General features: G+C 35.9%; 1 protein-coding gene across 6 annotated transcripts in view; it reads right to left on the bottom strand.

The window, feature by feature from the left end:
- UTRN (utrophin) overlaps positions 1 to 26,882 on the bottom strand; it is a 538,953-nt gene that overhangs the window by 304,851 nt on the left and 207,220 nt on the right. Inside the window, exons 35-43 of one of the 6 annotated variants that reach the window (XM_081531053.1) lie at positions 23,229 to 23,408; positions 20,799 to 20,927; positions 18,408 to 18,578; positions 16,319 to 16,480; positions 15,758 to 15,895; positions 10,268 to 10,456; positions 9,214 to 9,386; positions 3,067 to 3,217; positions 1,698 to 1,873 (exon numbers count right to left, since the gene is read on the bottom strand). In XM_081531053.1, coding sequence (XP_081387179.1) covers positions 1,698 to 1,873; positions 3,067 to 3,217; positions 9,214 to 9,386; positions 10,268 to 10,456; positions 15,758 to 15,895; positions 16,319 to 16,480; positions 18,408 to 18,578; positions 20,799 to 20,927; positions 23,229 to 23,408 — 1,469 coding nt within the window. Of the gene's footprint in view, positions 1 to 1,697; positions 1,874 to 3,066; positions 3,218 to 9,213; positions 9,387 to 10,267; positions 10,457 to 15,757; positions 15,896 to 16,318; positions 16,481 to 18,407; positions 18,579 to 20,798; positions 20,928 to 23,228; positions 23,409 to 26,882 lie in introns of those variants that run through there. The other 5 variants (XM_081531054.1, XM_081531057.1, XM_081531056.1 and 2 more) reach the window with 5 other exon arrangements.

Genomic DNA, 26,882 nt, shown 5'->3' with positions numbered 1-26,882 from the left:
AAGAATCCACGTGCCAATGCAGGGGACACGAGTTCCATCCCTGGTCCAGGAAGATCCCACGTGCCATGGAGCAGCTAAGTACATGTGCCACAAATACTGAGCTCTCACTCTGAAGCCCACAAGCCTCAAATACTGAAGCCCGTGTGTCCTCAGAGCCTGTGCTCTGCAACAAGAGAAGCCACCACAATAAAAAGCCTGCACATTGCAACTAGAAAGTAGCCCCTGCTTGCTGCAACAAGAGAAAAGTTGACCAAGGAACAACAATGACCCAGCACAGCCAAAAATTTTAAACAAATAAACAAATAAAAATTTTTCTACAGTAGGCAAAAGCTCTTTTCGCAATAAGCATGTATTATTAAGGCAATGGCACCCCACTCCAGTACTCTTGCCTGGAAAATCCCATGAACGGAGGAGCCTGGCGGGCTGCAGTCCATGGGGTCACTGAGTCGGACACGACTGAGCGACTCCACTTTCACTTTTCACTTTCATGCCCTGGAGAAGGAAATGGCAACCCACTCCAGTACTCTTGCCTGGAGAATCCCAGGGACGGGGGAGCCTGGTGGGTTGCCGTCTATGGGGTCGCACAGAGTCGGACACGACTGACGCGACTTAGCAGCAGCAGCAGCATTTTTACAGTAAAAGAGAATAAATCTTCAAAAAGTAGCCACAAGCCAAATACTCAAAGTTTAATATTTTAGTTATACTATAATACTGAACTTGATAAATTATTAGACTGGCCTTTAACAAAACAATAGTTTATCACTAAAATAATATATCATCTACAGAGTTAAAATTATCAGAAAAAAATATCTCGGAGATTTTAAACCAAAACTACCATTAACTCACCCTCTCAAGATGAAATGTATTAAGCAAAATAGGTATCATGCATTAAATCCTGACTGTCTCAAACATAATTTCAAATAATGGTAAAGTAATACATGAAATAATATGTGCAATGTTGAGTATTATATTCACTGGTAATCAAACATGTTTGCAACCAGAAGACACCCTAGTATTAATAATATGTGGAGCAGTGCAACATAATCTGACATAAAAACACAATAATAAATTATACTGACTATGTCATGTAGATGAGGAACTGTATTATGTACACAGCACTGACATATAAAGACACAGGGCACCCTTAGACACCAAGAATTCCTCAGTGAGACAGATTCCTCATCAAGACCCAGAGACCCTGTCAGGAAGAGACAGAGGGAGAAGCCTGCCCTGAAACCCCATCTTCAGCCAGAGAGTCCAGAGTGTTCCTCCACCTGCTTCAAGTTCCTGTCACAAAGTCGCTGTGTCATAATAAACAGTCAGAAAAAAAGAGGAATGAAGATTTTTTTGACATATCTAAGTAGAAAAGTTAGGCTACGGATGGCCTTTTAAACATAGAAAAACACAAAAATACAGACCATGGACAGTGGAGGTCTTAAACGTCAACAAAACTCTTGTAATGTGACAGCAAAAAATGAAAGTGTTAGTCAGTCGTGTCTGACTCTCTGCAACCCCAAGGACTGTAGCCCACCAGGATCCTCAGCCCATGGGATTCTCCAGGCAAGAATACTGGAGGAGCCACACCCTCCCCCTAATATCAGATGATAAAAAGAACTTGGAACTCATCATCTTGTATCTCAAAAGGTTCTGCCCAAGTACCTTCACCCCGTGCCCTTGAGTTATCACGGCTTAATCACCTTGGCCGCCGATCCTTCACTTCTGCAGCGATTGCACCCCAGCGTTGGTTTAAACCTGCCAGCTTGTCCTTCAAGAAGCTTGCATCTGTCGGGGAGAGTTTCTGTATAATCCCATCCCCCGTTCTGTTTAGTGCTGCAAAACTCGGCTGGTGGCTGCTGATGCCCTCCTCGAGTTCCTGTAACAGAGAACCACTCAAGATTAACTCCACTGCTAACTTAAACTGATCTGAGGCAGTGAATCCATTTAGGTACCGCAGCGTGGTGTCAATATAAGTGTTAGAGAAACAAAGCCCTGGAAAGCTATTTCATGTATATGAAAAAGGCATTTTTAACACTTTAACTACATTTCAATCAGCAGATTAAATGAAATCTATTTTGAAATCTAACCCACTCTTATGAATGTCATCAGGCAAAATACAGTGAAAGAGAACAGCCTAATAACATAAAACAAATAACAGCTTTTTATATTGACACATAAGCATCAATCATGCTTGATTAAAGTGAATTCCTTATCCTCTAAACACGGGCTTGAAAGTGTCTCTTAAAAAACTGTTTAAACCCTCTACTCCCATATATTATTATGTCCTACCATATGTAAATAAACTTCAGTGTGCATTTTATTGAGACATTGCTTCACTGGTCTGTAAATTTTAAGCAATGGATTAAGAAAGGATATTTTAAAGTCAAATTTAAGTACTTCTCTATGACTCTAAAAATAAGAAAAATGTATTAACATATTTATGAGAAAATAAAAGTATTCTCTAACTCCTCATAAACCTTCTACACTAAATATACTTTAAAAAATTAATAAAAGAGAAAATATTCTCAACAAGGGTAAATTGAAATTTTGACCATTATTTCTAATGACCTATTACCATCAGCAGAACTGATTTAGCTATTGTGTTCTATTTTCCCAAGACTGAATTAGACTTACATGAGCAGATGCCCTGATATAACTCAAAAATAATTTACTTTTATAATAATGATCAATGATACAAAGAAAAATAAGATCTCTAAGTGTTTAACTATAGAAAATAAAGGTGAGGTATACAGACATCTTTTTGTCCTTGATAGAGTCTTGAGTATAAAATTTTATAAGTTCTGAATATAAAATTTTAAAAATAAAATTGTTTTCATATTTTTCACTAAAGAGTATTTTTATTTAAATTTCTAATTAAAATTGAAAGACTATTTTTTTTCTTAGACCTTTAAAACCAAAAACTAGAACTGGAACAAAAATGACAGATTGTCTGTATACCCCTGAAAAATTCATATTGTAGGCCCCTCCTTTTAAAATCTGTCTTAAATGGTGCATACTAAATAAGCCAAGTTTTCAGCAGATCTCCAGCCTCTTACAGAAAGCACTCACCTGCTGATGTATCCTGGCCTTCTCTAAGTCCAAGCCACCATCCGGAGCAAAAGTACCAGCCAGTAACTCTTCAGCTTCTGTTATCCAGTGCGTGAGGTCATTAAGGTCACAGTGGAACTGTCTCCACTCCTCCACTGCCCTATCAAAATAACTAAGGGGCAACAAACAAAATAAAATGGGTTTCCAAACTTTCCAGGACCGCCTAGAAGCAATTTTCTAAAAAGGAAATTCAAATCTCATTTAAACTGAAAGCCTCAAAATGAGTGAATTCACAGCTCACTGCTCTATAAGACCAGCTTTCGTAATGGATTACTGTTAATGATTCCTCTTAGAGAAATATGCATCATACCAAGAGTAAAGTAATCTGCATATACCACCCCCCTCCTCACATTCATGCACACAGACACACACACATTAGGCAGCTTTCTAACTGAATAGACAGGCATCTCTGTCTGCAAAAATCAAGATAGATTAGCTGCAGGCATGTTAACCCACCCAACTTTGAACACTTAACATTTCAGATATCATGAAATGTAAAATATGATTAATTACTTTATTCTCTTAGGGAAAAAATAGGGTATTTTATTTCCAGAACACTTAGTTCCCAGCTAGAACAAAACCTAAAGGCCAAAACACTTCAAAATTTCCTTGCAGGCTATTAACTCTGTGCTACAGACTGAATTGTGTCCTCCTCAAAATCCATATGTTGAAGCCCTAACCCCTAACATGACTATATTTGGAGACAGGGTGTTTAGGGAGGTAATTAAGGTTAAATGAGATAATAAGTGTTAGTTGCTCAGTCATGTCAGACTCTTGGTGACCCCAGGGACTGTGGCCCATGGGATTTCCCAGGCAAGAATACTGGAGTGGGCTGCCATTTGCTTCTCCAAGTGATGTTCCTGACCCAGGGATTCAACCCACATCTCCTGCATTGCAGGTGGATTCTTTACCACCTGAACCACAAGGAAAGTCCAAATGAGGTCGTATCGGTCACTAATCCCATAGGACTGTTGTCCTAATAAGAGAAAGAGACATCAGAAATCTCTCTGTGTGTATCTCTTTCTGTCTCTCTGCTACTGTCTGTCTGTCTCTCTGCAAGAGCACAGAGGAAAGGCATGTAAGGACACAGCAAGAAGGTAGCCATCTGCAAGCCAGGAAGAGAAGCCTGACCAGAAACTTCGCTCTGCTGGTACCTAGATCTTGGACCTCCAGCCTCCAGAACCGAGAGAAAATAAATGTCTGTTGTTTAGGCTACCTGCAGTATCTTATTATGGCTGCCCAAGTAGACTAACGCATACTCTGTGTGGTGACTAACCTGGTGTGTCTCACTGATTGGAACACACAGCAGGATGGGAGTAGCTGTAAAGCTCATGATAGGCAATGAGACAAAGACTACCAAGACTTCTATCCAAACCTAACTCATTAGAAATGAGATAAAGTCAGACTCCAGTACTTGTCATATCTGGAACAAAATAAAATAAGTATGAGGAGGAAAAGCCTTCTTGGCTTGGGATCCTATGGAATTTCTGTCTGCCTTTTTTGTTTAGAGTACTGGTACCAGGAGAAGTTTAGAAAAGATCTCAGAAATTTTAGTGATAATACAAAATAGTTTGTAATAAAAAGGTAATATTAATATTTTAAAAAGCAATAAAATGGTCTCTAACATTGCTAACTCCTAAATAATGTTTATGTTTCCTTCTTCCATGAAAATCATTTTGAAAATTCAGTTAATATTTGCTGAGTGCCCACAGGAAGCAACATTCTATTGGGCATGACAAAAATAAGAGCACTTCAAACAAAACATGATGAGAGGATATTAAGATAATCTTCACTATCATTTGTAAAAACACAGCAAACATAAATTCTGACTTCTGAGATGGTGCAGTGTGAATAGAAAATATTGCTAGAAAGGCTGCTCTGAAGATCTAAAGACTGAGAATAGAAATGTTAAACTTAGTAAAGATAATCACCATCAAAACAGAACATAAATTCCAAATAAATCTAAGCATCATACTTGTGGGTTTTATATTTAAAAAAAATAATAATAAAAAGACAGAGAGATCCATGTTCAGATGGAATTCAAAGAACTCGCTCATCCTCTCTAATTCAGCCAGCTTATATGGGAGAGAGCAGGGAATTGTGAAGGACTATGGACTTTAAGAGAATCAAAGGACTCAAAGTACAAGTCTTACCCCATCTATGGTTTGTATTTGAAACAGAAGCATGTAAGTTTACTGTCTCTAATATTCCAACTTGATATATTCCCTCCCAAACTCATCTTATTGCAAAGGAGGTATAAAGGAGTTCTCAAAGAAAGATATCTGTTTATTTTCAAGGTATTTATCTTTTACCACAGACCAATAATACTTAAAAAAAAATCACAGGCAAAACAGCATAGAGACCTCGTGTAGACAAATGGACTTGGTGGTCACCGGGTGTGATTATCACCTATAACTGAAACCATGTAAGCACAGGATATTTGCCTTTGCCTTGATGTTCTATGAAAAGAACAGAATAGAAAGGAGTACTCAAGTATTGCCTATAAAACTAGATATACATGAAAGGGGGAAATAAACATTTTAGGATAGGTTACCAAGGTTGGAAGAGGAAAGCAAAACAAAAATTAGAGGTATGAATAAGAACATCAACAACTAATGCATCCAAGTGCTGGGCCAAACCAAATAAGAGAGACAACCTCCCAGCAAATGAAATCTAGTAAGGACAGAAAACAAAATAATAAAATTAATATGTGACAGAGAAGAATTTCCTAACATAAGAGAACATTGTTCTGTGCTCAATTAAAAAAAATATCTAGGAAAAAACTATTTGCTAAAATTTTTATAATCACAAAAATGGCATGAATATTGGCAATCAACATAATCCACAACGTCCTTGAAATTCTGCCACATTAGCCAGATGCATATATGCAAATAGGATAACTGAAAAAAGAAGGCCTCCTCAGACAACCATTTTGCCTTTTTGCATTTCATTTTCTTGGGGATGGTCATGATCACTGCCTCCTGTACAATATCATGAACCTCCGCCCATAGTTCTTCAGGGATTCTGTATATCAGATCTAATACCTTGAATCTGTTTGTCACTTACACTGTTTAATCGTAAGGGATTTGATTTAGGTCATACCTGAGGGATCTAGTGGTTTTCCCTACTTTCTTCAATTTAAGGCTGAATTTGGCAATAAGGAGCTCATGATCTGAGCCACAGTCGGCTCCCAGTCTTGTTTTTGCTGACTGTATAGAGCTTCTCCTTCTTTGCCTGCAAAGAATATCATCAATTTGATATTGGTATTGACCATCTGGTGATGCCCATGTGTAGAGTCTTCTCTTGTGTTGTTGGAATAGGGTGTTTGCTACGACCAGTGCGTTCTCTTGGCAAAACTTTATTAGCCTTTGCCCTGCTTCATTCTGTACTCCAAGGCCAAATTTGCCTGTTATGCCAGGTTCTTGACTTCCTACTTTTGCATTCCAGTCCCGTATAATGAAAAGGACATCTTATTTGGGTGTTAGTTTAAGAAGTTCTTGTAGGTCTTCATAGAACTATTCAACTTCAGCTTCTTCAGCATTACTGGTTGGGGCATAGACTTGGATTATTGTGATATTGAACGGTTTGCCTTGGAAACGAACAGAGATCATTCTGTTGTTTTTGAGATTGCACCCAAGAACTGCATTTTGGACTCTTTTGTTGACTATGATGGCTACTCCATTTCTTCTAAGGGATTCTTGCTCACAGTAGTAGATATAATGGTCATCTGAGTTAAATTCGCCCATTCCAGTCCATTTTAGTTGACTGATTCCTAAAATGTCAGTGTTCACTCTTGCCATCTCCTGTTTGACCACTTCCAATTTGCCTTGATTCATGGACCTAACATTCCAGGTTCCTATGCAATATTGCTCTTTACAGCTCTCCACAAGATGGTGGAGTAGAAGCACGTGTACTCATCTTCTTTTGCAAGAACTCCGAAGTTACAACTCGCTGCTGAACAACCATCAACAGGAGAATGTTAGTTCCCAACAAAAAAAAGATACTCCACAACCAAGGGCAAAGGAGAAGCCCCAGCAAGATGGTAGGAGGGGCAAAATCACATTTAGAATCAAACCCCATACACACCAGAGACACTTGGAGGGCTCAAACAAAACTTGTGTGCACCAGGAGGCCCCACAGAGACTGAACCAGACCTGCCTTTGAGTGTTTGAATGTCTCCTGTGGAGGTACGGGTCAGCAGTGGCCTGCTGCAGTGGTTGGGGCTCTGGGTGCAGCAGACCTGGGTGTGGCATAAACCCTCTTGGAGAAGGTCACCATTAATCCCACCAGAGAGCCACCAGAACTTACATAGGACTGGGGAAACAGACTCTTGGAGGGCACAAACAAAAGCTTGTACACACCAGGACCCAGGAAAAAGGAGCAGTGACCTCACAAGAGACTGACCTATACTTGTCCATGAGTGTCCAGGAGTCTCTGGCGGAGGCATGGGTTGGTGGTGGCCTGCTGCAGGGTTGGGGGCACTGAATGTGGCAGTGTGTGCACTGGACATTTTGAAGGAGGTCGCCATTATCTTCATTACCTCCACCATAGTTTGGTCTCGGGTCAAACAACAGGGAGGGCTCACAGCCCCGACCATCAACAGCAAATTGGATTAAAGATTAATAAGCGTGGCCCCACCCATCAGAACAAGACCCATTTTCCCCCACAGTCAGTATCTCCCACAGGCCTCTTATCCTTCTCCCTCAGAGGGCAGACAAAATAGAAACCACAATCACAGAAAACTAATCAAACTGATCACATGGACCACAGCCTTGTCCAACTCAATGAAACTATGAGACATGTCATGTAGGGCCTTCCAAGATGATAGATCATGGTGGAGAGTTCTGACAAAATGTGGTCCACTGGAGAAGGGAATGGCAAACCAATTCTTGCCTTGAGAACCCCATGAACAGTATGAAAAGGCAAAAAGATATAACACTGAAAGATGAACTCCCCAGGTCAGTAGGTGCCCAATATGCTACTGGAAAAGAGTACAGAAATAACTCCAGAAAGAATGAAGAGATGGAGCCAAAGCAGAAACAATGCCCAGTTGTGGATGTGACTGGTGATGGAAGTTTTGATAGGGATTATATCGAATCTGTAGATTGCCATGGTTAGTACGTACACTTTAACAATATTAACTCTTCCAATCCATGAGCACCATATATCTTTCCATTTATTTGTTGTCTTCAGTTTCTTTTATTAGTGTCATATAGTTTCCAGAGTACAAGTCTTTCACCTCCTTGGTTAAATTTATACTTGGGTCTTCTATTCACTTTGATGCAACTGTAAATAGGATTTTTTTTTTAAAGTTCTCTTTCTGAGAGTTTGTTATTAGTGTATAGAAGTGGAACAGATTTCTGGATATTAATTTTGTCTCCTGCAACTTTACTCAATTTATTAGTTCTAGCAGTTTTTGATGGAGTTTTTAGAATTTTCCAAATATAGTATCAATCTCTTCAATAAGCAGTGTTGAGGTAACTGGACAGCTACATGTTAAAAAAAAGAAGAAGAAGAAACTAGACCATTTTCTCACACTATATTCAAAAGTAAACTCAAAATGGATTAAAGACTTAAGTGTAAGACCTGAAGCCATAAACCTCCTAGAAGAAAATATAAGCAATAAGCTTTTTGATATAGGTCTTAGCAGTATTTGGGGGGATGTGTCTCCTCAGACAAGGACCACAAAAGCAAAACCATACAAATGGCACTACATCAAACTAAAAAGCTTTTGAACAGCAAAGGAAATTATCAACAAAATGAAAGGGCAACCTGCCACCTGAGAAGAACTTACTTGTAAATGACGTCTGACAAGGGGTTAATATCCAAAATATGTAAAAACCTCACACAACTCAGTATCTAAAAATCAAACAATCCAATTAAAAAATGGGCAGAGGCTGAAGAGACATTTCTCCAAAGAACATATACCAAAGGCCATATATTATGTTACAAATGATCATATATATATGATCTGATTCCTCTTTAAGAAACTACATCAAATTTATTAAACAGGGCCTAATATAAGGATGTGAAACACATCTTCATTAATCTTAATGTACATATGAATTTACAGGTCTTTTAAACAATTAAATATTAATTTGCACATACCCTTTACAATCATTGTACATTCTATTAATTCTGTCCCATTTTGCATTCAACTGAGTAAGTGTATCCCGAATCTGAATGGCTTCAGGTCCAGAAGCTTCGAGGATAACATCCGGTTGTTTTTCATGAATGACTGCAATCTGCTCTCCAAGTTTGTCCAGTTGGTCTTTGATATTCTACAAAGATATATTCATAAATTAACAAAAGCCAGCAAAGAGATATAAGAATGGAATCACAAGAGACCAAAAATTTATATTGAACAAGCTACTTGAAAATAATGAGACATAATTGTTGCTCATCAAAACTGGAAACTTTTTTAAAAAATAATGGGCCACTACAGGCCAAAGCATGAGGTATGCTACATAATATCCTAACAGCGGGGAAAAAAAATCTTCAGTGATGTTCAAAGTAGCATTTGTACAGGACATATAAAAAGCTTTAATAATATTCTGTAAAGGTAATGAAGTCTTTTAAAGCTAGAAATTACATATACTTTCAAACATCTAATAATGCTAATTTAAATGACAAAACTGAGTTATCAAATAAACCTATCAACTCTATCAACAAGTTTATTATGACATGATACAAAAATGCAATCAAAATATATGAGTCTTAATGATATCAAATAGTTTTTGCAAATTACCTGAAAACTTTCAGATCCCTAATTAACTTACAATCAACATGCCATTCCATATCTAACCACTAGACAATCAAATTGTTCTAGGTGGTAAGATAAATGCTGACATTTTACATCAAATGACAATCAAGTTTCTAAGATAGGAATATGATTTGTGCATGTGTTTGATTTTAAAATACCTCTGACATTGCAAAAAAAAAAACTGTGGACACTTAAAAATCCATACCTACTATTAATAAATTAAAATTTTTGACAGCATTTCATTGGCAATATAGGAAAAGTTTGTTTTTCATACATATTATTAATTCCTTGGCACAAATATAAAAGGCTAAAGACCATTTAAGTAGGCACAGTGACAAATTTCTTGCTTTATTTCTATATTAACTGCAGGTATTCAAAATGTACTGCCTGGATATTTACCTTCAGAGAATCTTCTTGAAATGAGAAGTCTTCATAGACAACAGAACTGAGCTCTGGAGTATTAAGTGATAATTCAGCATCATCCATGGAAAGTAAAACTTTGTTAATTTCAACCAGATAATCTGTGGGAAGGGGTGGTGATCTAATTCCAGAAGCAAGCTGACTTGTTCTCTGTTGAACAGGGACTGCCTGTATAGACATCAGTAATAGTAATACACATCTCTTAGAATATCCTCACAATGAACAGCAGTAAATAAAAAACTTTTAAAAAAATCAACATTATTTTATGGAGAAATTCAATACCATAAGCAGAAATTTTAAAACTTGTCTTAATTTTTTAAAAGTTTCCCTGCACTGCTATGGAAACCATTAACAATCTCTCTGTAGCCTGCTGTTAAAAGGCTTAAATAAGCTGTTAATGCTTGAAAGGTTTTTCTTTAAGACTTACACCACTAAACTCATTTAGAAAATAGGAAAGTATAACAATGCCTTTCCAAAATTATTGAAGAAATGAGAATATGTTGCAAATCATGAAATTCTGTATGAAATAAAAGTTCTAATATCATTGTTATTAATAATAATAATAATACCATTATTATTACACTCCTTTTTTTTTTTAATTTCACAATTAGATTAAACACTTCTGGGCCTTGCTGGTGAAAAAGTAAATAAGTGTGCAACATGTATTCGTAACATAACATAACAAATGCAATGGGAGTTTTAATCAAAATAATATCCAGGCAATTCAGTATATAATCTTAATCTCTGAGAACAATAAAACACAATATGAATGCCCTACATAAGATGATAGGTCCTACCATGCTAAATTCAGACAGGTTCTAACTTAGGTGGACAATTATTTATCCTGGTGTAGTATTTTCTGTATCCTCTAATCAGAGCTTTCTAAACAGTAAATTACTCTCTGGGATAGGCCATTAGTCCCTGGGTTCAAGTCCTTTACTCTTTGACAGCTACCATTTAATAATTGCTTGCCAATGGTCAAAGAGCATCCGACTCATGAATTACAGTAGTTTCCTTGACACTTTCATCAGGTTTCTACATTGAACTTCCGAAAAATGGTCCTCCTCTGTAAACTCAAAGATGACACTGAAAGGGCTTTCTTGGTGGCTCAGTGGTAAAGAATCCACCTGCCAATGCAGGAGACATGAGTTTGATCCCTGATCCAGGAAAATCCCACATGCTATGGAGCTGCTAAGCCCATGTGCCACAGTTGCTGAACCTGTGCTCTAAAGCCCAAAGTTGCAACTACTGAGCCCACGTGCCAAAACTACCGAAGCTTGTGCACTATAGAGCCTGTGCTCTGCAACAAGAGAAGCCACTGCAATGAGAAACCCACACAGTGTAACTAGAGAAAAAGGATGTGCAGCAAAAAAGACCCAGTACTACCCAAAATAAATAAATAATTTTTAAAAAATGATGACAGTGAACATGGTCATAACTGAAAATGGTTACAATTCCTAAATGAGACCTAAAACCAAGGTTAAAAACAGTGCATGATTAGGATGGTGTTGACTCTTGCAGTCTGCATTTATCTGTCTCCTGGAATTTGATAAACTATGACTTTCACCAATTGATAGGCAGTCCTGGAGAGCCAGGTGAGAAGCAAGCCCACTGATTTCTTAACTGTATCCACAGGTTTGTTTCTACCTGACACTAATATTAATTTTATTAGACTAATGCCACACATTCAAATTTCAGTCAGAAAACATGTCTAGGTATTTACTTGTATGTCTAAGAAGGCAAACTATACATTTTAAGTAAATATAAAAGAAAGCTGAAAAAAAATGTGTTCACTCAGGAACCAATTTTAATAAAAAGATGTGAAATATTTCTTAATAATAACTTTTCAGATTTTAATTTTAAACATGCCAATTTTTTGGCACATCATAAAAGGAAGTTCAGTTGTTCCTCTTCTTAACTTTAAGGAAAAAGAAAAAAGACACAAAGAAAGTACTTACAGGTTGAGTAATCACAGAAAAGGAGTAAAAAAAACTAGGATCTGTTCTCCTACTTGGCTTTCGCATCTATCAACCAGTGTCTTGCTCAGAGAGCCTCTGTTTTTTCAAGACCAAAAATTTACTCCATTTACATTGAGTAAATCAGTAAAGATAGCAAACGAAGCAACGGACAAAGAATTAATCTCAAAAATATACAAGCAACTCCTGCAGCTCAATTCCAGAACAATAAATGACCCAATCAAAAAGTGGTCCAAAGAACTAAACCGACATTTCTCCAAAGAAGACATACAGATGGCTAACAAACACATGAAAAGATGCTCAACATCACTCATTATCAGAGAAATGCAAATCAAACCCACAATGGGGTACCATTTCACGCCCGTCAGAATGGCTGCTATCCAAAAGTCTACAAGCAATAAATGCTGGAGAGGGTGTGGAGAAAAGGGAACCCTCTTACACTGTTGGTGGGAATGCAAACTAGTACAGTCACTATGGAGAACAGTGTGGAGATTCCTCAAAAAACTGGAAATAGAACTGCCATATGACCCAGCAATCCCACTACTGGGCATACACACCAAGGAAACCAGAATTGAAAGAGACACATGTACTCCAGTGCTCATATCGCAGCACTGTTTATAATAGCCAGGACATGGAAGCAACCTAGATGTCCATCAGCAGATGAATGGATAAGGAAGCTGAGGTGCATATACACAATGGAATATTACTCAGCCATTAAAAAGAATACATTCGAATCAGTTCTAATGAGGTGGATGAAACTGGAGCCTATTATACAGAGTGAAGTAAGCCAGAAAGAAAAACACCAATACAGTATACTAATGCATATAGATGAGTGTGATCTTGACTGAAAGCTTAATGTCCCTTCCCTGACAAAAACTAAGGACTCTGATTATGATGTGTCAATGTAGATTTATCAGTTGTAACACACATACCTCTCTGTGGTGGGATGTTGATGGAGGAGGCTGTGTGTGTATTAGGAGTGAAGGGACAGGGTGTATGTAGACACTCTGCTATGAACCCAAAGTTGCTCTAAAAAATTAAGTCCATTGTTAAAAAACAAATAAGAAATTTAATTTCCCTTCACAATAGGCTCTAGTTCCCTACTGCCTGTCACCTCCTTCCATTTTCTCTCTTCACCAATCTCCACCCAATTCTCCTCTCACTCCTTTTCCCATTTCCAATCAGAATTCATCAGGAGGTTGAAGTGAAAAGTGAAGAGAAAGTGTTAGTAGCTCAGTCATGTCCAACTTTGCGACCCCATGGCCTGTAGCCTACCAGGCTCCTAGGTCCAAGGGATTCTCCAGGCAAGAATACTGGAGTGGGTAGCCATTCCATTCTCCAGGGGATCTTTCCGACCCAGAGATCAAACCCAGATCTCACTGCAGGCAGATTCCTTACCATCTGAGTCACCAGGGAAGCCCAATAATGAGGTTAATCCAAATGAAAACTCACTGAGGGGGAAGTGAAAGAACTTTTTTCAGCTAATATCCTTCTCATGCTCCAGCTTTTTCTAGCTGCACACACCACCCAATCCTTTCTAGGCTCTTTCCCACCTCCTCTCATCCACATAAACTTTTTCAAATCATTTAACTGGGGGTAAAATATTGCCCATAGCATGCAGTGGCTCACTGCTCACCCAAAAAAAGAGAAAAGAAAGAAAAGGAGAGAAAACAAGTCCACTAAACTGGTGGTCCTCAATGCTGACTGTACCTTAGACTCATCTATAAAGTTTTGTTTTTCAAGTCTCCACACCTAGGCACAACCTGAAAGAATTTGATTTAACTGGTTTGAGGTTTGATTTTATTTAAGCTACTCAAGGGATTCTAATGTTCACAGTTAACAGTTTTAAAAACTATAGATTTGAAGAAGTATATAGGTTAATGTAAGAAGGACAAAAATGCTTTAATATTTTAAAATCATTTTATTTGCAATAACTAATGCTAGTGAAACCAAAATGAAGCCACCCTGTAATAGTATATATTAATACTTTCAAAAGCAAATGTATTTATGTATCAAAAGTCTAAAAATTATCTCTATTTTGGATCATTAATGATTTTTGATTTGTGGCCCAAAGATGAAGTTCCAGAGATGAAAGATACCTTTAAAAGCAACAATTAAACAAAGAAGTATAATATAATCTAAAAGATGTTAGAGATAAAAATGGAAATGAGTCTTAAGAGACAACATAGTTTTCAGATAAAATAAGAAGATAAAACTCACAGCAGGGAATAACAATAAAATTAGCAAGACTCCAGAGGTACTAAGTCACCAGTATATTGAGAAAAGGTAGAAAAAGCCAGTAAAGCTATAGTACCTGGGGAATGATAGTGAATCATAGAGGTGGCAGAGGTCAAACCAAAGCCTCTATATATCATTACAGTGACAAATTTTGCACTTAAAGCTTTTTCTGCATTTCACAATATTCCTGAACCAGTTCTTTGGAATAGGAATCGTATAATCAGCCATGACTTGGGGGGTGAGGAATAATCCTGAGAAAAATACAGAAGATGGGCTGGAGTTATGGAAAGCTTGGGGAATAACTAACAGGTAAAAATCACAGGAATCTGAATTATGGAAGGGATAGAGGACTTAGGAAGTTACTTTCCCAGGTTCATAAAACAAGTAACTGGTAGAACTGGATTCAGCTGCTGGTTCAGGCCCGTATCTTATTTCATTTGGACCTAATGGTTTTAATCCTTCCTCAATGTGGTGTGAGGAACAAAGCCTATGAGCAACAGGAAATGACTGAGATGATTGTGAGGTTTCTACCTTGAGAATGGGTAGTTTTGAAAAGTAATTAACTAAGATAGGGAATAAAGTAGGAAACAGGTTGGGGGAAGTGAGAGGGCTAGTTCAACTTGGAACCTGTTACAAGGCAGCAGTACAAATAGATGGAGACATCCAATAGACAGCAAGCCAAGAAACCTGAATCTTCTAGTAGATTTCAACATCATCAATGAAGACTGGTTCTAGGATTACCTAACAGACCTCTAAGGAACACCAGCATATTTACAATGCAGCTGCAAAGATGGCCATTGAAAAGGGAGCTGGTGGTGAATCTTTTTCTAGAATATAAACCATATTTTATCAATGTCACAAATTTAGTTATTTGTAAACTAGAATTTTTTTTCAATGTGCTCAAGACCTCCACACATAAACTACAGAACTGAAGGAGGAAGTCACACCCCAAAGGTTTAAAACATTATCAGAAATCCAAAAGGGATGGCCCATAATAAAGTTTCATGTTTCTATTTTCTTAGTGTTGCCTCATCCAAAAATATAAACCTATCTAGCAATACACACTAGAAAGGAGAAGGAGATACCATTGCAATCGGTTTGTTTTGAGACATCATTGATTTGCTGTCTCATTGATTTGAGAAATCATTGATTTCTCCATTGATTTGAGAAATCATTAGATTTGCAACATCAAACATCTGAATGGCAGAGCTGAAATAGTTATTTAAGTGGAAAAGAATCTCCCCCATGACAATACCTTAGTTTTGTTGTATCTTGTGTGCAAAAGTAGTAACTGCAAACGGATCTTTTCTTTTTTAGTATCTTCCATAGGTTGATGCAACATTTGTTCTCCTCTTTGTAGAACTTCCTCAATCTGGGCTCTCTCCTCATCCATCTGAATGTTTGAAAGATATAAATTACTCAAAAGAAAAAAGCACAAGGTCAACTACTGTCAGTTCCAAGCAGAACCAACTTACAAAGTATAGTATAGTCAACATATGTTTATCTGAATGATACACAACAAATGTTTATGTTTTTCTTAAAAATATTTTATAGATGAAGTTAAAATAGCTCATAAAGACTGCTAGTTTAGAAGTTAAATAGCACTAAGATAACATTATCGTCAGAAAATATGTCTATTTTTTTAAGACACTGTGTAAATCACATGACAAATCTTCCATTGACACTTTGCAGAAAATCACATTTAAATCTGTTCTATCATGTTTGGCAGATATCTGGGTAAACATTAGTATAAAGATGTAATTAACAGAGAAGAAAAGTGACAACACCATGGTTTTGAAAATCTCCTCAAACCAACCTTTTCATCTTCATCACTGGATTCCAAGTGTTTTTCCATAACTTTTAACATATTATCTATGTCACTTTCTAATTTTTCCAAGTCAGAGAAAGGCACACCAACTTCAAATGCTTCACTGGTGACCAGACACGGGTATGATAATGGTTCCTGGCCAATTAGCAACTGTGGAGGGAAAAACGCTCTTTGAAAAGACAGTCTTAACTTGACCTTTCACCATTAATCAGTGTCAAGAAAGAACTAGCATTTACTTGAATTGACTTTAGTTTATTCATTCACACAGCAATAATTTTACCAACTTGGGCGTCTCTGATTACTACTTTCTCTAAATTCCAGCCACAGATGTGAAGTAGTGTTCAAGTGACCCTGACTGCCTGGAGTATGTGAGGGGCACAAACAAACACATCAGGAAACAGTGCCACGATGCAGAAGCCACCCCTGCCTTGGCCACAGAGAGGAAGAAAGACCACCTCCTAATACAGGAACATCACAAAGAATGACTCCCAGTTAATGTTCTCCAGTACAGTGCCCCTTGGATTGCGGTACCCAAACTTCAAAAAAGGCTATCTTTCTCAATGCAATACTTTCAGACAATATCTATATAGAAATAGTTTATATGGGTGTGCCTAAAATCAATGTGTGTGCATGCTCAGTCGCTTCAGTCGTTTTTGACTCTTCATGACCCCATGGACTGCAGCCCACCAGGCTCCTCGGTCCATGGGATTCTCCAGGCCAGAATACTATAGTGGGTTGCCATGCCCTGTCTCCAGAAGATCTTCCCAACCCAGGGATAGAACCCATGTCACCTAAATCTCCTGCAATACAGGCAGATTCTTTACCAGCGAGCCACTGGAGAAGTCCAAAATCAATGTAACAACTTTAATAAAATTAAATGCAGGAAAACTGGGAGTGTTGATTAAACATGGGGAAGCTAGCAACCTCTCTGGAAAAATCTATTTAACTGCATTTATATGTACAACTTTCACAACAATTTCAAGGAATTCTATGAAGTGATCCTAAGGGCATATTAAGAGACAAGCAAAAAGAAACACATAGAGAATTTTAATAGGACAATATTTATAAAAGCACAATAAAAGTGGAAAACTGACTTAAAAACCATAACAGATCATACAATTGAATAGCTGTTAAAAACCTTGTCAAAGGAGAATACACAAAACAATATAAAAATTTTGATACTTTAATATCACATACATATAAGAATAGAAATACATGGCAACATGCTAACAGAAATTATTTATGGGAAAAATAATCATTTTCTTTGTACTTTCTTTCAATCCACCTCCTATGTCTCCTATATTATTACTCTTTTACGTTTGTAGGAAAAATCTCCCATAGAGCTACTGAAAAGACTAAATAAGTAAACTTCGGTCACAAGGTAAGGAAGTAGGGTCAAAGGTAAGGAAGGCAAGAGTTAAAGCAAGATTTTTGTTTGTTTTCTTTAAGTTGCAAATAATCTAAGTGTATTCATAGGCTACGAAAGATAGTTTAGCCTATTATATCCGATATTTTGGGATTCCCTGGTGGCTCAGTGGTAAAGAATCTGCCTGCAAATGTAGGAGACCCAAGTTTGATCCCTGGGGCAGGAAAATCCCCTGTAGAAGGAAATGGTAACCCATTCTGTTATCCTTGCCTGGGAAATCCCATGGACAGAGGTGCCTGGTGGGCTGGAGTCCATGGGGTCGCAAAGAGTCGGACAGGACTTAGCAACTAAACAACAACAACATCAGATATTTCAAAACAAAGCAAAAGTTAGAGAATATTTACTTCCTACAAAAATAAGGACCCTTCCTCTTAGATAATTTCAATATTTGAAACCTTTTCTCAAATGGGTTATTATCTTTAATACTAACTTCTTAGATTCTCTCCTTCATATGCACAATCATAAATAAGAACAAACGCTCCAATCAAAGAAAAGTGATAAAACCATTTTCATCTAATTTTGTGTTGCATATATCATATAACTGGGGATTCCGAGGTGGCGCTAGTGGTAAAGAACCTGCTTGCCAATATAACTAACATTCAGCTACATGTGTACAAGAAAATAGTTTTATATAAAAACATAATTACTTACTTTGGCACTTCTGATGTGTTGAGAGACCTTTTCAAAATTTCTGTTCAATTCAGCTAATTTTGGTTCTACAAGCTCCCGGCTTGAGCCTCCACGTGCACTCATCAAAACAACAGCTTGATCTCGGACATTTTGTACTTGGAGGTTGACATCATCCATCTCAGAGAGTAAACGCTAATTGTAAGAAAGCACGAGATTATCACATGGGAAAAATCAAAACCAAGCATGGTTGCAGTGCTAACTGGGAAGTAAAGGGAGCTTAAACAAATGTCTGAGATTCCTACTAAGAGAGTTCAGTACCATCAATTTGAATAAGAGCTGTTCATATATTTAAAAAAAGAGAGACTCATTCATGCTATATGGAAGCATTTTAAACTACTCCCAGTTTATATAAAACTTTATAATGGAATAGTCTGTAAGATTTATTGTGTCATTTCTTCAACCATCTTATTTTAAGAGTTGTAAAGCTTCTTGAGGCTGATAAAAGATTAAGTAGCAAGGAACAGACTTTAACTTCTTTTCCCCCTAGAAATCTTGTTTACCACCATCCCCCTTTCCTTGGTGAAGGTACACTGATTTGGAAGAGAGTTGAATATTATCATTTAGTTTTTAACTAAAATGTACAACAACATTATGAAGTTTCCTCTGGCTAATTTCATAATGGTCATTAAATTCATTTTCAGGCCTAAGAAAGGAATGCAAATACCTGCCTCAATTCCTACTTCATTCATAAGTTTTTGAAGAGTGCTGGAATTCTCTCAGGAGTATGGCTGTAAGTACATTTTGAGTGAAGTACTAGCTTATCTATATGTATCTATAAATTCTGCAGATGTTTTCCTGGTGATTTACAACAATGAAGGATACCGCAAGGCACTCAATGTTCTCAGACATGGAGCCTAATCCACTGCTCTGAAGAATCTGTGCTTACTTGTTATGGTGGCTGAGAGAAAATAAGTAGTTTGAGGAAGTAGCTTTTAAATTAGTATATGTAGATAGAAACAGGAGAACATCAGCTTAACTATGGAACTTTTAGTATGTGTTCTCTTGCATCTAAATCTGATTGTCAAATTAAAAAAAAAAAAAAAAAACAGCCACTGCTTGTCTCAAATTTTGCTAGTTGTATAGAGATTCCTGAAATTCTCTTTAAGAAAAATCAAGTGGAAAGAAATAAATACTTTGTAAATAGGTCTTGGCTTTCATGAAAAATTGTTTAAAGGTTATGTTAAACATGTTAGTGATTTAATAAATGTAATAAACTTAATAAATTCACTAAAAAGTATAGTCCTGGAAATAAGGAAAATGTAGTGAAGAAAGGAAACTATCTCATTCTTTAAAGGTTTTATAGATGCATAATTAAACACCCTAAAATGGTTTCATTTCATATGAACCATCTGGTGTGAAAAAGCTCTGTAACATCTAAAGGACCTGAAATAATTGTTATTTTGGTGGCAACAGACACATTCTTTATTATTTGCAGGTTCCTCATCAAATCTTTAATTATGCAGTGTTTCCTGTCATCAATAAACAACATAAAGGGGAAAAAAAGATTCATTTAGTGATGTCTGCAAAATGTTGCGAGAGTATATTTGTAACCCAGAATTCTACTGTTCATCCATGTCTGATGTGTCAGAGAGTTCCAAAGAAGGATTGGTGGGGCCTGAGCGGTAGATAGAAAAGATTTCCCAGGGGGAATTCTTAAAAGTTAGGTCTGACCTTCAACTTTGAAACAAAATGTAAAAACACAGGAAAGAATAAGGGGTACTCTTGTCACTTTTTTGAGACTCTGTAGTCCCCAAGACAACAATTTCTTCTTTGCCTATCACCAGTGAGTAAGGGTATCAAGACACTGAGACAAAGGGAAGAAGTCTGCCATACTGCACTTCTGAAAAAGTGTACTATCTTTTTTTTCACAGCTGATTCCTCTGAAAAGCTGGGTCGGTGTGGAATATGCAGCAAGAAATGAAAGCCAAATACTCATTATGAAGTCAGTTTTGCTCCGACTTTCTGCAGTGCCACCAAATTTTGCAAGTCATGAAAAAAATAACTAAGAATGCACTTCCGCTGTTAACTAGCAATGCAGCATTCAACTATGCAGCATGACAAAATGAAGAAGTATTTTGTGTTTTCCTAGCTTATTAAATTACAATGGAAGAATTATGTTAACAATTCCATAATGTGGCACTTTTAGAAGCCAATTCTCACCTAGGACGAATGGAACAAAAATTTAGCTAAGACAAAAAAAAACTCATTCTATTTATCCCACCAACATAAAAGTTAATAAATCTACTGCACAAGAAGCACATGTGTACAAGTAACTTGGAGTATTCCTCAAAAGAAAGGCGACAGCAAAACCTTCCATTCTCAGAAGTGTTACTGATCCTCTACGTCTGTTACCTTCACAATTTCTTCTCGTTTGCTTGCTGGCTTTTTTTCGATCTCATCCAACAGTGCTTCAGCTTGATAAAGCCAGGTGCTTATGTGAGCAACATTTCCATCAAATATTTCCAACTGGTTCTGATGGTTCTAGAAAGGAATTAATAAAACACTGATACGACCATATGAAATTATTAAGACAATAACCTTCGAAGACATTTAAAAGGTCTTCAAAGACCTAAGTAATGCTGAATTTCAAGAAGAACTTCTACCTTCCTGCAAAGCTCTTCTCCAATGGATAAATCTCATTCCAAAAAATGCACAGCTGTAAAAGTGAAAGTGTTAGTCGCTCAGTCGTGTCCAACTCTACTATCCTATGTACTGTAGCCAGGCTCCTCTGTCCATGGAATTCTCCAGGCAAGAATACTGGAGTGGGTAGCCATTCCCTTCTCTAGGGGATCTTCCCAACCCAGGGACCAAACCTGGGTCTCCCACATTGCCAGCAGATTCTTTACTGTCTGAGCCACTAGGGAAGCACAGCTGTGGTTGGGTACTTTTTCATTTTAATTTAGACCTCAACACAATGAAAAGTGGAAGAATAAACAGCAAAAAGTTCTTCTATAAATTTCATTTCATTTTAATCCCTATTTCTCATTCATATATTACAAATAATCTTATTGGTCCTGCCTTGATCATATTTGTTAAGAACTCATTTAAGGAACTACTAGTATAAAAAGAGATTCAAATATGGTTGAATAAGATTTTGCCTACTCAAAGCTTGAGTGCTTGAGGCAGGGCCCATGTCTTTTCAGCTCAGTACCATCAGCACTTAACATGACACTTGGCATAGACCTCAGTGATATTTCCTGAAGCATGATATAACATGTGATTGAGAGTATAAATTTGAAAACAGAAGCAAACACTTCAGCCAGTTAAAATAGGGCAGAATTCCTGAGGCAAAAGCAAGAATTTAGAATTTGATCAAAAAGAGTGTAGGAGCCTTAGGATGAAATTAACAACTTTTAGGACATATATTTTATAGGATGAAGTAAGTTTAAAAATAAGCAAATTATTAACATATAATATGAAAAAAATCATTGAAAAATGAGAATAAATGACATAAGAAAAGTTTTGACACTGGTCTGGATTCTAATTAAGAAGAATTGATAAACATCAGACCAAAGCAGGTAAATCAAATGTTATAATAGAAATAGAAAGGTATTATTTGAAAGGAGAATTTAGAAGGTACAGACTGCAGAAAACAGAAGTTAAGGACTATGAGAATATGGAATAAAACTAGTTACAATATAAATGAATACATAAAATAGTTAAAGAACATATTCTATGAGCCAAGATTTCACATTTGTTATTCAACACTTAACAACTTTGTTGAATATGTTCTTTTAATTCCATTTTATATATAGGGAAATTAAAACTTAGTGAAATTAAGTAATTCACACAAGGTTATGAAGATAGTAAGTTGTAGATGAACTCTGAATATGAATCTGACAGGTCAAGACGTAAGCCCACCAGCTTCAATCCCCTACACATTCTGATTGATTTCAGTAAATATTGAAACACACGATAATTTATTCTTCTCTGTTTCTATCCATTATCCAGTAATTCTATGAATTTGGGAAAAGTCCTATCTCAGATATATCAGAACAAATAATAATTTATAGATGAGAACTCTTTTTAACAGAGGAGATGGTAATGCTGCCATATAGTATTCATTGTTAGTATTAATATAAGAGAAACAGAAAACATTATGAAAGTAGAGGGTCACTATTTTCATGAAATACTAGTTAATTGTGTAGTGGTATAACCAAAGATTAATCGCATATAACATTTAACAACTACCGTAATTATCATAATAATATCTAAAATTGATTGTTTTTAGTTATATGAGCCCTACATGTTTTATACTATATAATCACAAAAACTGTATGAGGTAAAAATTATAATAATGTCCATTTTACATATGAGAACACTGAGATTTAGAGAGTGCTTAAGTAACTTGACCAAGGTCCTCCAGTTTATAGTCAAAACTTTAACTTGGGCTCTCCAATATTAGAACCTGTGCCCTTAACTAGTACACTAATTTTAGAACATTAAAAACATTATACATATAGCCTGTAATAGTATGAAAATTAAATACAATATTAAGTCATTTAAAATGTTGCAAATAAGTTACATTTAGTAAGATGTTCAAGTACATATTTCTATGTATATCACAGATGGTTTATTACTTAACAGAAATACTTTGAACTCTTTCTAGTTATTATCTTTTCAAAGAAAAAGATAAAATGTAGCCTAAATGAAATTAATTCACAAGCAAAACATTATTGTGACAAACAGAAAATACAATTTGGAATTCCAATCAAAGCTGTATTCGTTTTTATGTATTTATAGGAGAAACGATTTCACCATGAAATTCTTCCTGAAACTTACCATCAAGGTGTTGCACCAATCCTCAGTCCAGGTGCGCACCCGGCTCCACCCAGCATTAAGGACACAGAGCTTCTCTTCTAAAACAGCCTCACTGCCCTCGATCAGGTTCTGTAGGGCAGCACTACTCTCTGTGATGGTATTTAAATCAGCTTTTCTTTTTTCCAGATCCTTCAGAATATTCTAGAAAATAAAAATTCCAAGACCCACTTGATCTTGCAGAACATTATAAAAGTTTACACAACCTTCCTTTTTAAAATATTTTTCTTCCATACATACATGACTCCCTAGATTGCTTACACACATCAAAAGTGCACAAGATTCCACAACTTGCTAACATGAGAGTTTTTAAGTTTCAAATAAAAATTAAATATTTAATTACACAAATACCAAAGAATGTAACAATTTTAGATGTGGAAAGGTAATTATTTCATTTATTTTTAAATATAAACTTATTACACACCAACAATTATCTGCATCATAACTTTAGATATAAAGAATCAATTTCATTTTTAGTAAGTACAAGCGGGCAAAGCAGGAATACCCCAGAACTCAAAATTCTAAAACATTCATAGTGAATTTATCTCCTTGACTACTACAGGAAACAACTGATGTGCACTATATTTATTTGCAAGGACTATAACCTGATGCAAAGAACTGACTCATTTGAAAAGACTCTGACGCTGGGAAAGACTGAAGGCTAGAGGAGAAGGGGACGACAGAGGATGAGACGGTTGGATGGCATCACCGACTCAATGGACATGAGTCTGGGTAAACTCCGGGAGTTGGTGATAGACAGGGAGGCCTGGCGTGCTGCAGTCCATGGTGCTGCAAAGAGTCGGACACAGCTGAGCGACTGAACTGAACTGAACTGAACAACCCTATAACTAGGTAACTTAACATACAACATTACAAAAAATATTTCAGCTTAAGTACATCACAGGAGAAGTAGCATATCTAAGCTTTGGTTCTGCAATTGTCATAGTATATAAAGGTAATACTCTGGATGGTATTATGATAACTTGATTCTCACAATTGTAAGTTTGACCAGAGAATTATAAAGAGAATGTTGGGTTCCAAAATTAAAACTAAAAAGTTCTTTCAATCAGAAAGTAGCATGCACATATCTACCCTACTGCTGTTGTACATTTTTAGAATAATATTTAAACAAATCATTTCAAGGAGCTCAAGGCCACATTCAGTCTCACATTATTCAATCACATTTTGAAAGATAAAAATCGCAAGTTAGTCAAGATGTAAGACTCATTTAGCCTCACTGATTACTGGTATATTTATAAAAACATCAAAATACTTCTCTCAAGTAAGTGTTCTTCTCCAGCAAGGAGGGGGAAAAAAACAGAAAAATAGAATACCCACAGCCATGCTCACTGCAATTATTAACTTTCTACATTCCTTCAGTGGCTATGGACTGATTGGCTACAGTAGTCTTTAAAAACTATAAGAAATAATTAATTACATGTGACTAAATTTAAACAGTACACAAACTATGGTAATAGATTTTATTGTAAAGAAAATGGCTACACTGAAAATGCTGATTTTTAAGCTATGGAATAAAAACATTAAGTTCTGGAATGAAGATGCTATTTAAATTTTGCATTGGAAAATAATTTTACATAATTTTATAGCGGTGGAAATATATTGAAGAGTTGTGAAATATGCATGGTTCTTAAATCTGACAATACAACTTTGAAAAAAGTCGGTGATTATGTTACATACTGATGTTTCATTTGGTTTACTCTAATGATGTGAATGTACTGTGAATTTGTGATTTGTATATACCATCTTCATTATTTCAAATCTGAAATAAAATTAAATGGGAATTTAAGAGTGAATGGTTCCAGAAGAAATAAACATCATTACTTACTGTCTTTGCCTTAAAAATGATGAGAGTCAACTGAAAAACTAATTGAATTTATATGAGTGCACAAAGATGATTAAAAATTAAATATACAAAAATCGATATTGCCTGTGTACCAGCTATAAGAAATCAGTTTAAAATAAAAAGAAAAGTATACTTTTTACATACCAGTAAAATAAATACACAGGAATAAACTTTTTGGCAAATATGCATAATGTTTACAAAGCATTATGCAGGGAGGGAATTTGGAGAGGAAATGAGCCATTTACATGTTACTAAACAGACTTAATTTAGTAAAGATGTCAATTCCCCTCAAAACAAATTTATAAATTTAAGGCAATTCAAACCAAAGTTTCTAAAAGAATTTTTTTTTTAAGAATTTAAGAGTAATAATTTTAAAATTCATATGAGCATATACAAAAGAAGGAACATCAAGTCAGGAAATCCTGTCATTAACTACATGCTAAAGTATATTATAGAATCACATATTAAATAGTTGAAGAACTTTTCAGAAGGTCAGCGAAGCAGAAAATAAAGCAAAGTACAGACAAAAAGAATACATGAATGGAGCAGGTCAAATCAGTGACGAAAGGATAATTACTCAACAAATAGTTCTGAGATAACTAGCAAACTATTTGGGGAAAAAAGGGTTAGAGCCTTACCTCATTACATACACCAAACTAAATTCCAGAAGGATTAAAGCATTAAAGGTAAAAAAGATGAAACTATAAAAGAGCTAGAAGAGAATATAAGTAAATAATTATGTAATTTTGTTGTAAAGTTAGCCTTTCTTAACACTAAAGGCAGAAATAATTAGGGAAAAAAAAGATTTTATTCTTTAAAAAAAATGTATAATAAGTGTTTTAAAAATATACAGAACAGAAAGGAAACTAGAATGGCAAAAAATTGCATCAATACACAACATATTAAGCTTTAATAATTGTAACAGGTAAAGATCTCCAAATTATAAGATCAAATGGAGACAGAAGCTACAAATGGCCTATATGCTAAAGGAAAATGTTCTAATTAAATAACCAAGACATGTTATTTGCCTACCATTGTCAAAAGTTTAGTTAAAACAAGCAAGTAGGAATTCTCACTCACAGCTGTTGGGTAAAACATTTCTAAAGGACAATTTCGTAACCAGTATAGACTTTTAAGTGGATACATCCCTTGACCCAATATTTTTAGAGCTAAGAATTTATCCTCAGAAAATTAATTACAAATATATGCTAAGATTTAACCACAAGTATACTCATCACAGCAGTTTTTACAATAGTGAAAACTGGTAATAATTTAAATGGACATGAATGGAAGAATGGGACAATAAGAAATAATATACAATGAAATGCTGTCTATCTCCAAAGTGTGACACAAAACACTTGTAGATAAAAGAAAATGTTAAAGATATAACCTGCTTTTCAAAAAGGTCATGAAACACTAGATACAATTCTTTTTAAAATATATGCTTGTGCCTGCATGTCTACATGGGCCTACAAAAAACTGAAATGATAACAGGGTATTCTTTGAACAAAGATCATTTTTGCTCCTGTCTCTTTTTTGGTATTACACTATGCAAATATCATTCAATTAGCTTATAGGACTCATGGGACTAATAAAATATAATGACTTTCAAAGTATATTGTAGAAAAGAGATAATATTTCCTTGAAAAACTTTAATTAAAAAAAAATAAAGTTTAGTGCCTTTGGTTGTCGTTCATCCACTGTAACCCATGAATTCCAGTGTTTTTCACTGCCTTCATATATCCCTTTTACTC

The sequence above is a fragment of the Giraffa tippelskirchi genome, chromosome 9 (genome assembly GCF_054371585.1).
Source record: "Giraffa tippelskirchi isolate mGirTip1 chromosome 9, T2T-mGirTip1v1.2.pri, whole genome shotgun sequence".
NCBI lineage: Eukaryota > Metazoa > Chordata > Mammalia > Artiodactyla > Giraffidae > Giraffa > Giraffa tippelskirchi.
Note: the sequence above shows the minus strand (reverse complement) of the source record. Positions and strands in the feature narration are given on the sequence as shown.